This window comes from Podarcis vaucheri (genome assembly GCF_965113315.1).
Source record: "Podarcis vaucheri genome assembly, chromosome: 8".
In the NCBI taxonomy this organism is placed as follows: Eukaryota; Metazoa; Chordata; class Lepidosauria; order Squamata; family Lacertidae; genus Podarcis; species Podarcis vaucheri.
The window spans coordinates 55,679,092-55,700,352 of record NC_138766.1 but is presented as its reverse complement, the minus strand read 5'-3'; the positions used below and the strand labels follow the sequence as shown (position 1 = coordinate 55,700,352).

General features: G+C 41.6%; 1 protein-coding gene across 3 annotated transcripts in view; it reads right to left on the bottom strand.

Moving 5' to 3' along the window:
* Positions 1–21,261, bottom strand: part of LOC309538335 (lipoxygenase homology domain-containing protein 1-like) — a 179,666-nt gene that overhangs the window by 16,904 nt on the left and 141,501 nt on the right. For all 3 annotated transcript variants that reach the window (XM_082233720.1, XM_082233722.1, XM_082233721.1), the window contains 4 exons: positions 18,795–19,047; positions 17,256–17,494; positions 8,859–8,985; positions 7,574–7,722 (listed from right to left, as the gene is read on the bottom strand). In XM_082233720.1, the coding sequence (XP_082089846.1) occupies positions 7,574–7,722; positions 8,859–8,985; positions 17,256–17,494; positions 18,795–19,047 (768 nt within the window). The remainder of the gene's footprint in view (positions 1–7,573; positions 7,723–8,858; positions 8,986–17,255; positions 17,495–18,794; positions 19,048–21,261) is intronic.

Below are 21,261 nucleotides of genomic sequence, written 5' to 3'. Positions count from 1 at the left end.
TCCCAAACTGAAATTTCAATTGTTCTGTCTTAGAAACCAAGCAAATTCCCTTTAAAATCACAGCAAGCCCTTTCATATTTTCATTTCCACTGATATAAACTCCATATTTTTTGTGATATCCTTAATGTACAACACATCACCTTAATGCACAGAAATGTTTCCCAAAGCCTCATGTTCTGAAAATGCCAATCAACTTTCTTTAACCTGAGTTGGCTTTATCCCGCATTTATCAATGTCAGCTCCAAAAGCTTCCTCTTTCTGTTCATGGCAGCAAGTAGCTGTCTTATCAGCAACAGATTCAAAATAAACAGTCTTTGCATAAACATCAATCACATATCTTCAGTACCGGTAGTTCAGATTTGATGGTTAGTTAGCAAAAATATTCCCAGCAAAAATGGAAATGAAGAATCAGGCACACCATACCCCTCATCTTCAGGTCTTGAATGTCAATTGCTTCCCATAGCCCTTAATTTCTACTCATTTACCACAATCCCCACTTTCAATTTTAAATACTTCCCTAGAAGCTAAAGGAAACTGTTATAGCCAGGCTTGGATTTTAAAAATAAATAAATTTAAAGCTGAGATTCATAACTCCTAGTTTGTGGCTTGATTATTCCCCTCTTTCTTTTGGAAATACTTTATTCCCTAAAATAGAATTACAGAGATGGAGTCTGGTGGAAGTGGCATAAAGAGCATCATCCTTAATTTGAAAACTGGGACATCTATGAATAGAAATAGCAGTAAAAGGATCCCACAAATGGCTAGTACTTGCCAATCTTCCCCTTTAACAAATTCTGATATATCTTTTCCTCTATAAGGATTTGCATATAACACCTTTTGACAAATGATAAAAAAACAATATAGATTAGATGAAGAAACAGGAGAACTGCTTTTTTAAAAAAGAAATACCCTACTTAATATTGGAAAAGTAAGGATTTGAACTTATTTCAGATGGTATTAACGAGTTTAAAACAAGGTTTTGCTAAAAGTAAGAGTAACATTAGCTCTTTTAACACGTCACATTGCTCACATTGAGGGCATAAGCAAGGAGCAGGGGTGTGCTTTTAGCTACAGCTGGCCATTATATCTTTTCCTTTCAGTAGCCATATACCACATGTGGTTGTGCGAACAGAAAATTTAATGCATGAACTCCTGCTCATGAAGAGGGGCTCATTGCAATCAGGTTGTGAGCAGGAGCTTGTGCATTGGTTTTTGTGTCCCCACAACCACATGTGACATATGGCTACTGAAAGGGAAAGATAAAACATTGGGAGTGTAAGTTTCGTGTGACCAAAAGGCAAAAGTGTTTCTTGAGAAAAAGTTGGAACTGAAGCCTGCATTCTTGGGAGTCGTTCCTATATGGATGCTAGACTAAAAATGGTATAAACAGAAACTGGTGTAGCCTGCATACATTATATGGAGCTGGGCTAAAAACATGCCCCCACTCTTAGCTCTGTGCAGCTGTGCTCTATAAATAAGAAACACATGAATAAAGTTATTGATTTAAAGAAAGCCAATAAAGAAAACTGGAATGACTACAACAGAAAAATAGTCTAGGGGGGAAATGCAATCTATGTTATTGTCACTAGAATAAATATAGCTTTATTTGCTTTTGGTTGAAAACCAGAATCACAGAGACCCGTAACCTTTACTTTACAATAGGCAATGCCTCAAATACACAGGCTAGAGGGCTTATATACATGTTACATCCTCTTTGGCAGGGGATGCTGGTAAATATCCACAAGTGGTGACCATAACATGCGAGAACTACTCCTGTGGAAAGTCACTGTGCCAGCACAAGCTGCTACAATTATATGGAAGAGGGCTGCTGAAATGGTTAAATTATTACTTTAAGAGCTGCCGAAGAAAACACATTAAGCTTTATTGATTACTTAGTTATTTGTTCTTTTGGATTTCTCAGTAAGCCTACTCATGGGGGGGGGGTCCTGACACTGAAAAAGGCAGGGCATAAATATAATAATAATAATAATAATAATAATAATAATAATAATAATAGGGGGGCCTTGCACTTCAGTTGCTCTGGTCAATAGCTCAGTTTTGGGAGGGCACATCCCAGATGCTGCTGCTGGGGGCCTGCTGCTCTGGCCTTTGGGCCTGCAGGGTTTCAGTTTGTACATGATAAAACTGCTAGGCAAGGTTTCCCCAAGATTTAATCTGAAGTGTTGTCTGGATTCAGGTGATAGCCAGCTCTGTCTCTCTTTCTCATCTGATCGCAGGGGGGAACTGGTGGTTTTGAACTCTGTCAGATGCAGATAGGCTGGATGCAGGTGAACAAGCTGAAGCTTAATCCAGGAAAGATGGAGGTAATGATGGGTGGGGTTTCTACTGATTTGCGCAAAGTGCATAGCCTTTGTTGGATGGGGTTGTACTCCCTATAAGAGAAGTACAAAACTTCAGGCCCAGAGGCTGAATGTGGCTCTTCAAGCCCCTCTTATCTGTGCCTCAGGATTCTTCCCAAGCCACACTCCTCTCTAATCCTGGCCTGCACCTGCAGGAGCATCTGCCTGGTTTTTGTGCTGCTGGCTTATGCCATTTGAAGAACTGCAGTTAATGGGAACATAGAATTGTAGAGTTGAAAGGGACTGTGAGGGTCATCTAGTCCAAATGCCTGCAATGCAGGAATCTAAGCTAAAGCATCTGTGACAGATGGCCATCCACCTCTGCTTAAAAAGCTCCAAGGAAGGAGAGTCCACCACCTTCTGAGGGAGAAGTGTCCAACAGTTCTTACTGTCAGAAAGGTCTCCCTGATGTTTGGCTGGATTCTCCTTTCTTGTAATTTGAATCCATTGGTTTGAGTCTTACCCTTTGGAGTAGGAAAAAGCTAATAGGATCACACACATAGGATCACACAACAGTATTGCTGTTGTTCAGATGCTGTCAAGCAGCCAAATGACTCGATGAACAACTTTTTGTTTTTTCAGACAAACCAATAGACATGTGAAGCAATGTATTGACTTGCTCATCTGCTCCATAGGCTCAACAAGGTCTTCACCTGGTCCTGTCACACACAGCTGTAATTTTCAGAATACTAAAATGTAATCAAATTTTTGACTGCCATTTGTGAAGCAATCTTCAGATTACAGATGATGCTCAGCCAAGCCAGGCCAGGCAGAATCCAATGCAAAGGGCCCCAGTTTCCTCATCTCTTGAAAATGTATTTAAATATTTCAGGCTTTCTGATATATTTCTACATCATTAATCTGCTGTTTATAACAGTCGTGGCATTTGTATGAGGCTAATGCCATATTTTGACATGATATTAAACAGGAATTTTGTTACATTGAGTGGCAGTTACTGTAGAGTCAGGGGGAAAATTATTGCTAGGCAAAGCACATTTTAAAATGTCACAACAACTGTTAAGGTGTAGCATGCAAATTCCACACCTGAGATAATGTAAAACCCTTCACTTCCCTGTTTCCAGGTTCCCTTGCTGCAGAGGAGGAAAGGGACTCAAGGTACATATCTGCTTGACTAAAAATGAGTCAATTCTACTGGAGTTTCTTTTCTGTTTTTAGTTTAAGGAAAAGAAAACACACATAATATACAAACATACAGTTTCCAAAAGTAAACATATTAAAAAAATAAATCACGGCTAAGGCAAGGATCAAATGATCCCATCATATTTAAAGACTGATATTTTTCAGTCATGACCATATAAAACAGTCAGGAGAATGGAACATTTTTATAGGCAACCACACTTACTTAGTGAGATAATTTTGTAGGATCTCTGTAGCAAACACCAGGCAATATTGATGAGGATTTACTAGGAATGCTTCTATCCAATTATATATCTCCTCACAGTTCCTGTGCAATGTTGTATCAAATACGCATTTATCTCAGATTTTAATCTTTAAGATGTTGTTGTACAATGTTTTAAATGTATTTTTTATTCTTGTGAAAGCTGTCCCAGTTGTGCTTTTCAAGCTGGTCTTTGACCGTAATAAAATTATGTTATGTTATCAAATAATGAAAACAAATGGTGTGTGTGTGTGTGTGTGTGTGTGTGTGTGTGTGTGTGCGCGCGCGCGCGCACACACACACACATGCTTAGTTCCCTTATGGTAACAAAGGGGAGTATAAGAAAAATGTATTAATTAAATAAACCCATGACCTTGCACTGATATTCAACCCACAATTTCAGCACACTTCTGAACTGGCATGCAGTATTCCATGTTTTCCAATTCAAGGGCTATAATATATGGAAGGATCTGTTTAGCTTTCTTTCTTTCTAAATCAATGCAGCCAGCCCCTACTCCTCCTGTGTCACATGACAAAATGCTTTTGATGCTTAATGGAGTTTCAAAAACAGTTACCGAGGTGAGTTATGGAGGCTGCTGTTTTGGGTTGTCTGGGGTTTTTTAAAAATAATAATCCATAAATCTCACTGGGTTTCTGCAACCTCATGTGCATGCCTAAAGGACCACTGTGGATTGTGGCCTTTTTCCAGAAGAAGGAGGAAATGTCCTAGCATGTTCACAGACAGTGAATCTGTAAAGGTCAGTAGAAAAATCCCCCCGGGGTGTGGCCCAAACTGGTTTAGCATCCTAATGCTGGAGAAAGGGGTTTGTGGCTTCATGAGCTTATGATCCACCCATCAGCGGTATATTTTACGAAATACCAAGAAAGAGACAAAATTATCCTATTGAAAGTACTCATTAAATTGCAGGTAATAATTTTATTTTATAATATTGTCTGCATATGTAAAGTATTGCTCAAGGTAGTTTTCTTCGTGAGAAGCTGAATCTTTTCGAAGCTTGAAGGCAGCAGAAGGAGATGAAAATAAAAGTGCATGCAATAAAGAAAATAATATATTACCACAATTTAAAGCCGTGGTATAATTACACAGGCAAAGACCTCTCTCATGACATCTAATTAGGAAAGCAACTGCTTGGTAGAATGTGATTCATTCTCTTTTGCATGTAGGGGAATGCTTTCTACTATACGTAATCTGCCAGTAGTAAAGAGCAGGCTTACCCTTACAAAAACGACCTATAATCTCACATACAGCCATGCCAAATTTTATAGAGGAGCCTGCCCTCCAGACATTTTGGACTACAACTCCCCTCAGTACCAGCCAGCAAGACTAGAGTTGATGTGAATTCCAATCTAAATGTGTGTTTTCAGGATCCACTGTATTCCTATAATTGTTTTTTCATTCTAAATTTTAAATTGTTGTAACCTGCCTCAGCGCCTAGGGCTTGCCGATCTAAAGGTCGGCGGTTCGAATCCCCGCGGCGGGGTGCGCTCCCGCTGCTCGGTCCCAGCGCCTGCCCACCTAGCAGTTCGAAAGCACCCCCGGGGGCAAGTAGATAAATAGGTACCGCTTACCAGCGGGAAGGTAAACGGCGTTCCGTGTGCGGCTCTGGCTCGCCAGAGCAGCGTTGTCACGCTGGCCACGTGACCCGGAAGTGTCTGCGGACAGCGCTGGCCCCCGGCCAATAGATGTGAGATGGGCGCACAAACCCCAGAGTCTGTCAAGACTGGCCCGTTCGGGCAGGGGTACCTTTACCTTTACCTTTAACCTGCCCCAGAACCTGCTGAAGGGAAGGTAATAAATTTTATAATTATAATTATAATCCAAAACATCTGGATGATGCAGACTGGGGAAGGTTGTATTAGCGAATCTGCAGTAAATGTTCTAAATCCACTTATTGCAGTGAATGATACATGGAGGATTCACATTAACTGCAGAAGGTGGTAACAAATTTGAGTTAATGTCGTATTTCCGAAGAGAGTTGGTAGGATCAGCCATTTGTGTCATGTAAACAACTATTACAAAATACTTTATTTCATTTAATGTAAGAAATTAATGTAAGAAATTTAAACATAGACTGCAACTCTAAGCACACTTTCCTGGGAAAAAACCATTGTGAACATTATGTGTCAACTTTTTGGGGTCGCAGTTAGCTACAATAACTAAAATTGACTTCCTTTGTGAAAAACTGTTCTGAAATCCTCTAGTGCAGAGGTTCTCAACTTTCTAGCCCCATATCTCATTAGAGACAGCCCAAATTTATTGAGGGTCACCAGTCTCAAAATGGTGGTGCAGAGGCAGAGGCAGTTCCAAAATGTTGGCAAATGGAGACAGAGTTTGGCATAATCAGCTGGCAATTACTAACATCATTTTCAATTGATACCTAAACCATTTCTTTGTCACAGCATTTTCCTTGTGTCAAGCTAAAGGCAGACATTTGCTCTGGAGGTATTGTGGTTCACTCTCGCCATTTTCGACAGAATTTGCTGAAGGCTTTTTCCTTTATAGTTGTCCCTTCCCATGCCCACATGCCTCCTAAAATATTGTTATTTATCTACTGTAATTTCTTCTGCCATTCTCCATTCACACCCAACTTTCAGCTAACCCTCACCTGCTAACACTGGTCCAACCGAAAGGTTATGACATTGCTAGAGCATGGAGCAGACAAGGGAGGAGGCACTGGCTAGACTGTGGCACTAAGGTCAACCTGTCCTACTAGCGTGTCCTGGCCTACTGGATGTAGGGTTTAGCATTATGTTGACAACTATTTGGTTACCGATTTGAAAAGAGAATAAAACAGTTACATAGCTAAACTTCTAATGCCCATGTTTTCATTAAATGCTCAAGGAAAGCACACTTATGCATTATTTTCTAAAATAAGGTAAAGGTACCCCTGCCCGTACAGGCCAGTCCGACTCTAGGGTTGTGCTCCCATCTCACTTAAGAGGCCCGGGGCCAGCGCTGTCCGGAGACACTTCCGGGTTACGTGGCCAGCATGACGAAGCTGCTCTGGCGAGCCAGCACCAGCGCAGCACACGGAAACACCATTTACCTTCCCGCTATAAAGCGATACCTATTTATCTACTTGCACTTAGGAGTGCTTTCGAACTGCTAGGTGGTCAGGAGCTGGGACCGAAAGACGGGAGCTCACCCCACCGCGGGGATTCAAACTGCCGACCATGCGATTGACAAGCCCTAGGCACTGAGGTTTTACCCACAGCGCCACCCACGTCCCATTTTCTAAAATAGGCAGTAACAAAACATTCAAGTGTAATAATGAACAAGTTACTGGAAACCACAGAAGGGAAGAATTCTGTTGAGATCAAGTCCTGTTTGCAGGTTTAGCCACCATGAGAACAGGTCTGATCCAGCAGGCTCTTGTTCTCACGTTAAACAACATTATTACATGTGCATCTGCAGTGGCAAAGGAACCCTCTCCGTCACCCGGGGCGGTATGTTGAGGGGCGGGGTCAACCGCTGGGCAGCCTGATTGGACACCATGCGAGTGGCAGCCATACGAAAGCCAGTACGGATGCCACACGTGAGCGGCAGCCTGTTCGGACTGTGTATGCGTAACAGCCCGTACGGATGCAGCGAGCGGCGCCCATACTGCACCTTTCGCTGCTCCACACCTGGGAGGAGGCAGCGGCCTATCCTGTCACACACACCCCAGGGTGGCACCCAGGGTGGCCTGCTCCCTCTGCCCCTCCTTCGTACGCCACTGTGCACCTGTAGTTTCTGTAATGCAAAGCATTACAAAACAGGTATTGTTGCAAGACAGTGCACCTGGCAACCTACCTTCCCCTTGGCAAAAGTGTCCTTTCCATTCCTAACTAATTTCCTCTTGCCAGTGTCTCCCATGGATCCTTTCAAAGTGACGTACACATCTGAGTCTGTTCCTGATTCTGGGGAGGAGTCCGTTGAGATGTACAGAACATACTGTTTAACTGTAGAAAAAGCAAGAGGTATTGACTCTCACTCAATAAACATATACAAGTTAATAGCACTATACACATACAAGTTAATAGCAATATACTTTTATTAGGAGACCGCTGGGTGGGCCTCAGCTTGCACAGCTATGGGCAGGACCTCAGGGAGGAAGCCTTGGGCTTGGTTCCTGAGCACTTTTTACAATACTAAGGATGGCATGTAACTAAGTTTTGCTCACAGCAGGCACACTGAAATTAATAAGCAGGAGAAAGTTAGGTCCATTATTTTCAGTAGGTCTGCTCTGAGTTGGCTGCTACCCTAAGAGCCTTTCTGGAAGCTCCTTATCACTCCCAGGCAAAAAGGTAGGGTGTGTGCATATGAGTGTGCTGCCCATGTGCTGGTATGGAAGATGAGTGTGTGAGTGAGAAATGACGTTGTCCTTGTGGGATAGTAGTGAAAAAAGACATGCTGCAGACATTTCCTGCAGCATTGCTAAGCCCTCTTGGCGGTCAGGGATTATACACATGAGAATCTTCTCTTCTTCTAGCTCTTCTTCCTTGAATAACTTGTTTGTGTGTGGATCTTCACAAGTGGCAAGTCTACAGAAGAAGTGGCTTTTACATGGATTTACAATGCTGGCATTAGTATCCACTCTGCATACTGAGGACTTACTGAGCTATTCCCAGCCTGTGAATGGTAATTTTAGCTAAATGTTGCACAGTAAAGTAAGCAGAACTATAAGATTTTCCCTTTTCTGGCTTTGCCAATTCTCATGTGTCACCAGCAGCAGTCTTTCTTTAGGCTGTAACAGAGAAAAGCATGAGATGCAGGGCCACCCCATTGGCTCGGCTGAGAGATCTACTCCATAGGACTTCTCCTCTTCCTGAATTGTTTCTATTCCAGCTGATCAGAAGCACCACTGAGGAAATTGGTGTCAGTGTTTTCTTATTTTCCTCTTCCCTACTCTTCCCATTTTCCTTTTTTTATTGTGTATTTTAAATCTTTACGTTTGCAGGGACTGTGGTGTGTGGGTGTGGGTGGGTATTACAAATCTGATGAAAACAGGTCTGAGAGCCCTTTTGGCTGAAGAGTGAGGTAAAAATGTTTCAAATGAAATAAACAAGCAAACAAATCTGTGTGGCAATTAACAAACCTGCTAAAAAGTTGCAGCCAGCTGTGAGAACTGGAAATTCAGCCATTGTGCTTCCTTCAGCATCTGAAAAATCTCGGACACACGGGAATTCCAGGATTTGTTTGCTTTTTCTGTGCTGAAGTTTCACCTGTGCAAAATGAGATATGTATAGATCAAACCAAGCTCCATGTAGGCCTATAGTTTGTTTCTGGGAAGCTCACAAACAGGGCATGAAACCAATGGACACACCCTATGGCAGGGATGGGTGGACCCATGTTCTCGAGATGTTCATCATCCTTGATGGTCAGCTTCATGGGCTGGGGTTCCCGGGATTTGGAATCTAGCATCATCTGGAGGGTGAGAGATTTTCCAATCCAGTCCCCAGCTGGCATACAGAACTCCATAGCCCTTGAAGACAGCAATGGGGTCTACACCAAATGAGTATCTTCCAAGCAGACACAACCACATGGCAGTCATATTGTGAGAATCAATCCTAAGTCCCAGACTCCAGCCATCAATTCAGATAACGTAAGCTCTACTGGTTCAAAACTAGAGCATGCTATATCCTAAGCATAGTTATTCATTATCTATTGTGTACAGATAATGAGATATTGAAACATTAGCCACGGTGCAATTACAAGCATTGAGCCACACTTTCAGGCAGCGGCATAGCCGGGGGGGCACTTGGGGGCCGTAGCTCCGGGTGCATTTTTTAAAGGGGGCACAACTAGGTGCCCCCACAACAGGTTTCCTCATTGAGAGAAGCCGCGCCTGGGCCCGCGCTTTGGGGCTGGGGCAGCGGTAGCACTGGCTCCTTCTCCTTAGGCCTGCCCTGGGCCAGCTGAATAGAAGAGGGAGGGTGCAGTCATCAGCTGGCCACATCTCCACTCCTGGGTCAGGCCTGACCGGGGTGACAGAAGTGGTGGAGAAACTGGCAGTGTTGCCGCCCCTCTCCGACACTAGAGGGAACTGCAGAGGCAGCTTCCTCAGATGGTGGCCCAACACTGTGAGCCAGCTGCAGCTCCACCCCAAAGTCAAGCCTGACCCAGGGGCAGAAGTGTTGGAGAGGTGGCGGCAGCGCTCCTCTCCAATGCTGGGACCCAGTGCACAAGGGAGCTGTGGAGGCAACTTCCTTGCAAGACAGCCCAATGCTACAAGGCAGCCACAGTGCGGAAGCAGCGGGCTCTGGTGGGTGAGTGTGCTGCCTGGCGGTGCTCCCCACCCACCTTCAGTGCATGTGTGTCTGACCCAGGTGGTGATCGCAGACGCTGCACCCCTGTTTGCAGGGGACTTTGCCACCAAAGGCAGCACAGAAGAGTTTATCTCCCTACATATATAATATCATCTATCATCCTCTGAATGTTTGAATCAGTCCAACACTTGCAGGAAAAAGCATTCCTTCCTGTAAATACTTATGAGATGTGAATTTATCACCCTCTGTGGAGGATGTTTCTTGAAAACCCTACTTTAAAAATGACTTCAGAATACACAGTGGAAAACATGGTTTTGTAAGAGCTTTAAAAAAACAAACCACACACACACACACACCAATATCCAAAGTTCGAGTAAAGCAATACGTCCATTGATGGGTCAGCTCAGAGCATGACTTCATTGGATATCACCTATTGAAAGCATTTTTCCATCTATAAGACGCCCCCATGTATAAGATGCCCCCTATTGGGGGGACTCTGATTTAAGAAAATGGGGGGAGATCTATCTGTGTATAAGATGCCCCCAAATTGTGGACATTATTTTTTAGGGGGGAAACTTAGTCTTATACATGGAAAAAATACGGTAACTAGTATTTCATTTAGACCCAATATATTTTGTGTAAATGCTGTTGGGGAAAATGGATTTTCTTGATTTACATTTCAATCAGGGTTTTGGCCTGGTTTCGGAAGAGAAATTGCTTTCGTCACCCTACGTGATGACCTCTGTTGGGAGAGAGAGGTAAATATGTACCTGTTAATTCTCCTCGACCTCTCAGACCTCTTTTGATATCATCAAACATGGTATCCTTCTGGAGTGGCTGTCTAAGTTAGGGGTGGGTGGCACCACTTTGTGGTGGTTCCAGTCCTATTTGGATGTTTCACCCCCCCCCCAGAGGGTGATGCTTGGGGAGTGCTCTTCAGCCCTGTGGAGCCTTCAACGTGGGGTTCCTCGGAGTTCAATTTTATCCCCTGTGCTGTTTAACATCTACAAGAAACTGCTGTCTGGGGCTAACTGGAGTTTTGGAGTATGGAGTCAGAAATATGCTGATGACACACAACTCCTTTACATCTACAGGTGAGGTGGTGGATGTCCCTCTGAGCTTTGCCTCACCCAACCTTCTCCCTGCAACTGTTGACTACTCATGTACACTCTTCCTTTGTGATTTCTGCTTTCTTTCATTTCTTATATAGTCCCTTCTTCCAACACAGCTCATCCGTAAGCCAGTGTGGTGTAGTGGTTAAGAGCGGTAATCTCGTAATCTGGTGAACCGGGTTCATGTCCCCGCTCCTCCACATGCAGCTGCTGGGTGACCTTGGGCCAGTCACACTTCTCTGAAGTCTCTCAGCCCCACTCACCTCACAAAGTGTTTGTTGTGGGGGAAGAAGGGAAAGGAGAATGTTAGCCGCTTTGAGACTCCTTCGGGTAGCGATAAAGCGGGATATCAAATCCAAACTCTTCTTCTTCTTCTTATGCGGTTTATTTTGGTGCCTCCCACTTTTCTTTCTTGTTGGAATTGCCAGCCTTTGTGCCTTCAGTAGTTAACCTTTAAGAAACTCCCATCCATCTTGGACTCCCATCTCTTTGAGTAATTTTGACCTTTGGACTTCACCCAATAGTTCTTTTAGCTTTTTGAAATGAGCCTCCTTATAGTCCAGAGTGCATGTTCAACTACACTCAGCTTTCCCTTGCTTGTGTATCACTTCCTCCCAAGGTTCTCTGTACTTTCACTTCATTGATCAGTTCCTCCCTGTTGTTGAGGACGAGGCCCAAAAGAGATGACCCCCTTTTTGCATCTTTCACCTTCTGGGAAATGCAATCATCAGCGGAGCAATTTAGAAACAATGCAAGACTTTCAGTTACAACTATGAATTAAAAGCTATTCCTCAGAAGCATTTTGACTTTTATTTTGTCAGGGAAAATTCCTTATATTTTCTGCAACACAGCTATTTTGCTGCAATTGATGACTTTAGCTTCAGCATCCTAGACATACTTGGAGAGGCTGTCACTTTGGTGTTCTGTCTCTTTCCTGGGATGTCAGTTTACATGGCAGGTACTTTTGTCAAGGCATTGTCACTGTCTCCCTTTGTTAGTTGCAAGTCCAGAATATAATAGCCAGTTTGAGAATATGTAGATATAGAGCCATGTTTTACTAGGTAATATTGAAGTCAGCACCTTGGTGTAGCTGATCCAAATAAATATATGAGAACGTTTCTTACAGCTGCCGATTAGCTACTGAGCCATGTTCAAGCTCTAAACAACTTAGGACCAGGATACCTAGCAGGCCAACATACCTGGCTGATCACTAAGATCTTCAGAGGAGGCTTTGCTGACTATACTATGATCAGTGGATGGAAGCGAAGATGCAGAAAAAGCTCAATACGGAGCCTAAATGGCCGAAATATTGGGAAATTTTGGAACAAGAGGGAGACAGATTGAAATTGCAGAGTTTTGAAAAACTAAAAAATAAAGTGCGAGATTGGCTTCATTATTATCAGATAATGGAGGCATATAATTTGGACAAGAAAATTGGCTTCCAGGTGGAAAAATCAAAATTGGAAACAGAACTATTAGAACCCAAAACCAAGATTCTGTCAAAGATGTATAACTTGCTGTTGAAATGGAATACTCAGGATGAAACGGTGAAATCTGCTATGATTAAATGGACACAAGATGTTGGACATAACATAATGATGGCTGCCTGGGAACAGTTATGGACCACAGGTATGAAGTTTACGGCATGTAATGCCTTAAGAGAGAATATTATGAAAATGATATACAGGTGGTACATGACACCAGTCAAGCTTGCAAAAATCTATCATTTGCCCGATAATAAATGTTGGAAATGTAAAGAAACTGAAGGCACATTCTTTCACCTTTGGTGGACGTGCCCAAGGAGTAAGGCTTTCTGGGAGATGATCTATAATGAAATGAAAAAGGTATTTAAATATACCTTCCTGAAGAAACCAGAGGCCTTTCTCCTGGGCATGGCTGGCCAGTTGGTGCCAAAGAAGGATAGAACTTTCTTTATGTATGCTACAACAGCAGCAAGAATACTTATTGCAAAGTACTGGAAGACACAAGATCTACCCACCCTGGAAGAATGGCAGATAAAGGTGATGGACTACATGGAACTGGCGGAAATGACTGGCAGAATCCGAGACCAGGGAGAAGAGCCGGTGGAAGAAGATTGGAAGAAATTTAAAGACTATTTACAAAAATACTGCAAAATTAATGAATGTTAGAATGATGTCAGAATGAAGTTAAGTGGTTTTAGCAGCAATGTTACAAAGGAGTATGTAAAAATGGTTTGTAAACAGGTGAGAATTCAAAGTTACAATATATTAAGTTAAAGGATTAGGATAAAAACAAAGAGGGAAAGGATTTGCTGAATTAAATAACTGAACTGGAATACAAAAAAGGGAGGTGTGAGGAGGTCAGGGAAACAAGTAAATGAAAGACAAGACATGGAAAGATTGATTTGTTTTTAAGTGTTTTTATTTTTCTGTATTTTGTATTTTTTCTTTTCCTTTTTCTTATTTTTGTAACATTTTTTGAAACTTTAATAAATATCATTTTTTTAAATATATATATATATACTATGATCAGTGGAATGTCACCTTGTGATATTTAGACAGCAGGCCTTCTCAATTGGTAACACTCACCCACATGCAATCCAGGAAGTGGAAACAATAGCTACTTTTAAGCACATGCCATGTCCCTAGATAATAGATTTCTGTTTTTATTGATATATATATATATATATATATATATATATATATATATATATATATATGCAGGTTTTGGTGTCTTCGGGTGTCTTCCCGTGTAAGAGTCGGGGTGTCTGTGCGACGTTTCGACGAGGTCTCATTCGTCATCTTCAGGCTGGTGCTTTCGGCTTCTTGTTACTGGAACAGAGCAGAGTCTGGTGTTTGAGTTCCTATAAATACTGTTGAGGGGTGTGGTGTATAGCTTCCAATGTTCTGGGCAAAGAGGAAGTTCCTAGATTAGTGTGCCTTTTCTTCTTTTGTTCCTTAATTACTTGAGGGATATCTTGAGTGATTTCATGAGTGATATTCTGAATACCACTGGGTGGGTCATTAAGTGTAGATTAGTTGCTAAAGCTTTCGTGTCTTGACCTCTTGAGCTTGTGAAGAGTTTTTCTGAGAAGATGGCTGTGCTGCATTTAGTTGTGCTCTGGCTTGGCTTCGTGTATAGGGGCGAGCTGTGGTTTTGTGCTTTGTGTATATGATTGCCACTGGCTTAGCCAAGGGGTTGGGCGGGCTATACACGAAGCCAAGCCAGAGCACAACTAAATGCAGCACAGCCATCTTCTCAGAAAAACTCTTCACAAGCTCAAGAGGTCAAGACACGAAAGCTTTAGCAACTAATCTACACTTAATGACCCACCCAGTGGTATTCAGAATATCACTCATGAAATCACTCAAGATATCCCTCAAGTAACTAAGGAACAAAAGAAGAAAAGGCACACTAATCTAGGAACTTCCTCTCTGCCCAGAACGTTGGAGGCTATACACCACACCCCTCAACAGTATTTATAGGAACTCAAACACCAGATTCTGCTCTGTTCCAGTAACAAGAAGCCGAAAGCACCAGCCTGAAGATGACGAGTGAGACCTCGTCGAAACGTCGCACAGACACCCCGACTCTTACACGGGAAGACACCCGAAGACACCAAAACCTGCATTCCTGTACCCGTGAAAATCTACGAAAGCATATATATATATATATATATATATATATATATATACTCTTTCATTTCCATATTTTGTTATATTTAGTTTTAATATTTTATGCAAACTCTTTAGGGGTCACTGTATTATAAGCAAAATAAATAAATAAATAAATAAATAAATAAATAAATGTTCAAATATGTTAGAGAACAATGTCACTCCTCTGCATTAGAGAGGAAACAGGTTTACTCCAGCCCTTGGAAGGACTGAAGGAACGCAAAACACAATCATTCAAAGACATCAGCTGGAGGTGAAGTATAGCCAGCCACTAATAAATAAAGCATCCTTTTTCATCCATCCAAACTAGGCATGGGAAGGCAGTAGCCTTGCAGATATTGCTGGACTCTGGCTCCCATCAGCCCCCCCCCCACAGCCCGCCCAACCCCTTGGCTAAGCCAGTGGCAATCATCAGAGTGAAATCATACTACCATAGTGAAATCTGTAATTGTGTTATGTAATAACACTTCCTTCTGTCTTCCTAACCACCTGCCAACTACTTCACTGAGTGACTCGGGGAGGGAATCTTTCCAGCCCCCACCATTCATGTTTTTTTAAAAAAGAAAACATTTCTCCCCAAATAAATTTTTGACGCATACTATGGAAGCCGTAATAGTTCTGCTATAAACAGATATTAATATTATGCAAATAGCCTGATATGTGACAAACAGATCTGAGCATTATGTTACATAAGACTGTTAGATAACTGTTGAGCACAACTAGAAGATGCTTTCTGAAAATCACATCCCTTTAAATAGGAATATGTGTGTGAGAGTGAGAGTAGGTTTGTGAAAGATAGCTGGGGACAGCTCTACAGTACCTCTGTTTTTCAATTGCTCAGAGGCAAGGCTTGCCAGTAAAGTGTGGCTAAGACAGCCTGCTGGTGGACAAGACAGGCAGCTTCCTCTCTGTGTGCAGAAGGCAGATAGGGAAAAGGGGAGGAGGGGGACAGAGTGGAGGTCTTGTGGGAGAAAAATATGAATTCACACGACCCATGTGTGGGGGGTAAATAACAAACGTATTGGCTGGGCACATAATATAATAATGTAGTATTTTATTATTTATACCCCGCCCATCTGGCTGGGTTTCCACAGCCACTCTGGGCAGCTCCCGACCAAATATTAAAAACACAATGCAGCATTAAACATTAAAAACTTCCCTAAACAGGGAATGAATTCAAAATGTGGGGCTAAACTAATTCAACAGCAGGAGAGAGCCCTTAGTAGCAGAGTTTAAACTCAGAAAAGTTAAGCAGTAGTATAATGTGGAAATATAGACCTTTTGATCCCATTTAGTTCACTTGCAAAGTGCTCTACTCTTTTCTATCCCTCTTGTAGAAGTCATAAAATAAGTTTAAAACACTTTACTTACAAAAAGTTCCAAAAGTCAGATTCATGCATTTATCCAAGCAGCAGCAAACACAGATAACACAGGCAGAATATTAAGGAGTAGGAAATACTGAAAGATGGCTTTAAACAAGCAGGCAAGCAAGTGGGGAGGTGTGAAGCTTCAGGCTACACCTAACCAGTGCCTTGAGGCTGGGAAGCTGACTGGAATGAGGCTGGAGGAATTTGAGGGTCTAGTGAGCAGTAGGCTATGCCTGAAGAAGGGATTGCTCTTGAGTCCCTGAAGTGGGGATGCACTGACACAGAGCTTGCTTGTGTCAGCCTCCAGAGAGGTAGAACAGTCTTGCAAGGGAAAAGAGGGCGCCCCCCCCCCCTTCTGCATGCTAGTAGCAAGGAAGGCAGAGGTAAAGCAGCCCAACAAGGTGTCTTTGGATTACCTTTACTGGATACCCAAATAAAAAAAATTCCTTCCAGTAGCACCTTAAAGACCAACTAAGTTAGCTCTTGGTATGAGCTTTCGTGTGCATGCACACTTCTTCAGATACACTTTTTAAAATTATTATTATTTTGACTATGGCAGACCAACACGGCTACCTATCTACTACTGGAACCATGGAAGGCACCACATTGAGCCGCATGAAATGGAAGTCCATCAACCTCACTGTGTATCTGAAGAAGTGTGCATGCACACGAAAGCTCATACCAAGAACTAACTTAGTTGGTCTTTAAGGTGCTACTGGAAGGAATTTTTTTTATTTTGACTATGGCAGACCAACACGGCTACCTATCTACTACTGGATACCCAAATGTTACTGAGTGAAAATTCTGTCTGACCATTGGAGGGGACTGTCTAAAACCCTAATCCGGGAGGCTGTCTTCATGCCCTGGGGGATCTATCTTTGTTGGGGTGTGAAGTGTGCTGTAACATTTAATCCCTAATAAAAACCATGAACAGAATATCCTAGTGATTTGTGGCCATTTGTGCAAAAGAAGAGGAATGAGGGAATGGACACCGGGGCCTTTGATTTAGCCTTGTCCCTGGAAGCCCAACAAGGTTATATAAAGAAGTTTTTTCTTCCAGTATAATATACAAATGCATAATTAGGATTTACCTCACGACAATGCCACATTTCCCCATCTGTGTCTTCTACTTCCAAGCGAACTTTGCATATCATATTAGACTTCTTATCCAGCTCCAGTGTTGCCTGATAAGCCTCAGCCCTCTGAAATGATCCTTTGGGAATAAAGACTGAAGAAGATGCCCCTTTGTCATCACAAACCGCAAGAGTCAACTTAGGGTTCATAGCATTGCTTGAAATGCCTCTAGTTGTAACAATGACATCCCAAGTACCTAGAAAAGCAAATCAGTAGGAAATAACAAATTGACTGTAGTGTTGCAGAAATCTGAATTTGCTCCACAATTTTGAACTTTTGTTAGCCACAGAGTGCATGAAATAAGCCAACAGTTAAACCCTTGATATTTCAATACTAGCAATAGTGCTGTGATTGTTAATCATTTATATACTATTCTGAATTTGTACATTGTTTTACAATTTTAACAGTGTTTCTGCTCACATGATATCAATAGGATCAAAAACTGCTGAGAGATTAAGCAAGAAGGACAGAGTAATACTCCCCATGTCCCAGGGCTCATCCAGTCTTAAGCTTGTCCCGTGTCTAGAAAGGATGGGTCTGAGCAGTTTCCCCCTTGTCCCACACTTTCTAGGCACAGGTCCAAGTGGTTTTGCCTTTGTCACACCACTTTCCTCTGGAGAAATAATTCTTTAGCAATCAATCGGAGAAAGCATCAATCTGAAGAAAACCCAACTGACATTTGCTCCTATTCAGTGCTAAATATTGCATTTCCCCAGGGAAAAATGGTGGGGCAAGAGCAAGTAGGGATGAGCTGCTGCTCTCAATGCACTTCCTTCTTCATCATCATCATCATCATCATTTATTATTTCTATCCCACCCATCTGGCTGGGTTTCCCCAGCCACATCAGGGCAACCAAGGTTGATTCAGTGGTAAAACTGCTCCTGAACCCACACTGAAATGGATCCAGATCGTCTGTAACATCCAGGAACTGCTGCTACTGCTTCACCAACACTCTCTCCACCCCCTTGACCAAGAAAGGGGTTTGTGGGCATGTTTCAGTTCATCACATTTTAAAACAACATTCCTAAATGGGGTTTACTTTTTTACCCTAAATGGGGTGTAGGTGAGATAGAAAATACTGCTAGAACAGATTAGATATATCAGAAATAGCTTCAGATACAAGAGCCTTTGGTCTGTCATTCATCATGCCTGAAGAAGTCTCCTATTTGTTTTTCTCTCCTCACCACCTTCTGTTGCATCTAATCCCCAAATCTAATTTTAAATCATTTCTTATACTTCTTAGTCTCTGTATCTCCCCCCCTCTCTCTCTCTGAGTGTATGTGTGTGTGTGTGTACACACACATTCACACACACACTCTAACTGTATTATCCTGCTTTGCAAAATGTCATGAGGATACATGAATGATGTTACTTAGAATAAAGGTATATTATATTTGAATAGCATTTTTTGGTTTCAACAGACCCATCCCTGAAAGACAGAATAAAATCTATCAAAACAGAATCTTTAATATATTTTAATAATTTTGCATCTCACCATGAAAATTTTCAGCCAGCTTCTCTTTCCTAACTTTTCCAAGAAGTTGCACCTCTCGTTTCATTTTTCCATCACCAACTCCACTGTCCAACCATTGCTGGCACAGGAATACATACTGGTCACTATTCTTCTCTGATTCTTGTATCATGATTCGGTCAAGGTACCAACCCGCTCCATAACCAGTTCTATTGTGTTCCACAACCACTTTGCTCAACATTCCTAGATCTATTGCTTGGACACTGAAGGTATTCAACTATTGGGGAAAGGAAATAAAGCAGGGCCAACATCCACTTAATAAAAACATATTAAACATTGCTTAATTCAACTACTCTATTAGAAAAGAGAATCGTTTTCCTATTCAGTTGTTCCTTTTACTGGTACTTAAACACAATATTGATTCAATAGCTTTTAGATACCTTATTCATATGCAAAAGTCTCATTGTTCAGAGACTAGAAGAACTCTGTCATGCCTAAAATGCTTTTTGTAACTTGAGATTGAGATACATTTATTAACTAAATGATTCCTATAGTAATATTTTCCAGCAGCATTCAAAGTATGCAGCTGTTGCTGTTAACTTTACAGGTAGACCACAGTGGCTGAACAGTATGTGCAGCATAAACCCAGCAAATCCATAGCTGTTTCAGGATTTAAACTCATTGGCCAGCTCCCTGTCTCTGGTATTTTGGTCTAAATTGATGACTTTCAAACTGTGTTGTTTGGAACCATGGAATTCCTGCAAAGGTTCCTGAATTAAAGTATTAGTAATAGAAGTTCAATTTCCACCACACAGCTAGCCATACAATACAGAGCTGCAGGGGAGTTCTGGGTGTATTCAAGGATATACACTCAGTTCACATGGGCCAATAGGACTCTTCAGTATCCCATATGGACCCTACAACACCCCCTCCCCGATTCTTCTGCAAAGGTTTTTTGGCAGGAATGTTGATATGAGAAGAATTCCATGGACACAAGAAGCTTGAAAATGGCTGGTTCATACTAATACCATGAGTGATTTTCTCCATCTACTCAGCAGCAACTCTGTGAATGACAGCACAGTGCAATACAACAAATCAACCAATTTGTGCGTGCTTAAGTTTTACTCCTTATAGTGTTTCAAATTCTAAGTATGGATGGCAATGCTAACAATGGCCAATTAGACTGACCACAGAAAGCTATCAGTCTTCTGTGCATGAGAGTTTGATAAAGACAAGAAAATGGTGTGGGTTTTTTAGTGCAAATGAACACTTCTAATACTATTCTAGCTTCCAGTAAACAACAGTGCAGTAGCAGCTGCAGAGATGCATGTTGGGATGAATAAATTATATTAGAGGGAATGAATGTATGCCCATTTGATAGAGAATACGAGCGGGTGGGTGGAAGTGTGGGCACATGTGGGTAGCAAGACGACCAGATGGATGGAATCAGCAGCAGCAGCTATAATTTTACTTGTTGACAACTTCTATACAATGAGACAAAGAAGAATGAAATAAAACATGATTAAATTAAAATAAAATGGAAATGCTTTATGGTTTTAAAAATCAGATTCTTACATGTATCTTTTGGTCCAGGTATATTCTACAATACTCCCAGGAAATGTAGCCTGGAGAATATAATTTCAACTAGAAAAATAGAATTTCTGACATTTTTACCTTCACATATTTATACTCTTCCAAAAACAGTTACCATGACAAAGTACAACTCTGAATGGGAAGTATAAAAAGCCCCAAATAGTCAATAGTCAAGAAGAATGTATTGTAAATAACTTCTGGAACATTGCACCACTTTTGATTTTGTTATTTGAAATGGCAAATCTTGTTATGGTGGCACACTATATGCAGAGTTGTACATAATAGGCTATACCAGCAATATTCATCTTTCTTTCCTGTTAGTACTTTTCAGATTGAAATCAATCATTAATCCCTTTCAATAGGACAATAAATCAAAGTCCTCAGGAAACAGTGGTCAAAATCACCCCATTGTTATCAATGAATTTGCCTTATGATGCATTACATTACACAGCTCTCGCTGTTAGCCAGAATGTATTTTTGTCCTATGTTATTTCTCCCTTTGTGTAAAGACACATACACTTCATTGGAAATGTAATTGATGAAAAGCAAAACCATTTTATTAAATTGGCTCGCCTGATTTAGATTCTGCTTTAGTTAGGCAAAATGACAATTTCCTACTCATTTAACCCATTAAACCAATGAGAGCATTTAACTAGAAAGATAATTACTTAAGCAATATAAACCAGCTTCATTCACTGTGATTTGATTTAATTGAATTGCTTCATCTTCTTCTATCATACAGTTGTGACAGCTACAAGCAGTAAATTCAATTTAGGCTTATTAATGCGGCTGAATCAGATTCCCAATTTTTGGAAGGGATCTCGTGAGTCATGTAGCTCAACCCCTGCAGGAGCAGGATTCACGACACTGATAGATACTTATCAACTCTCTTCTTTTA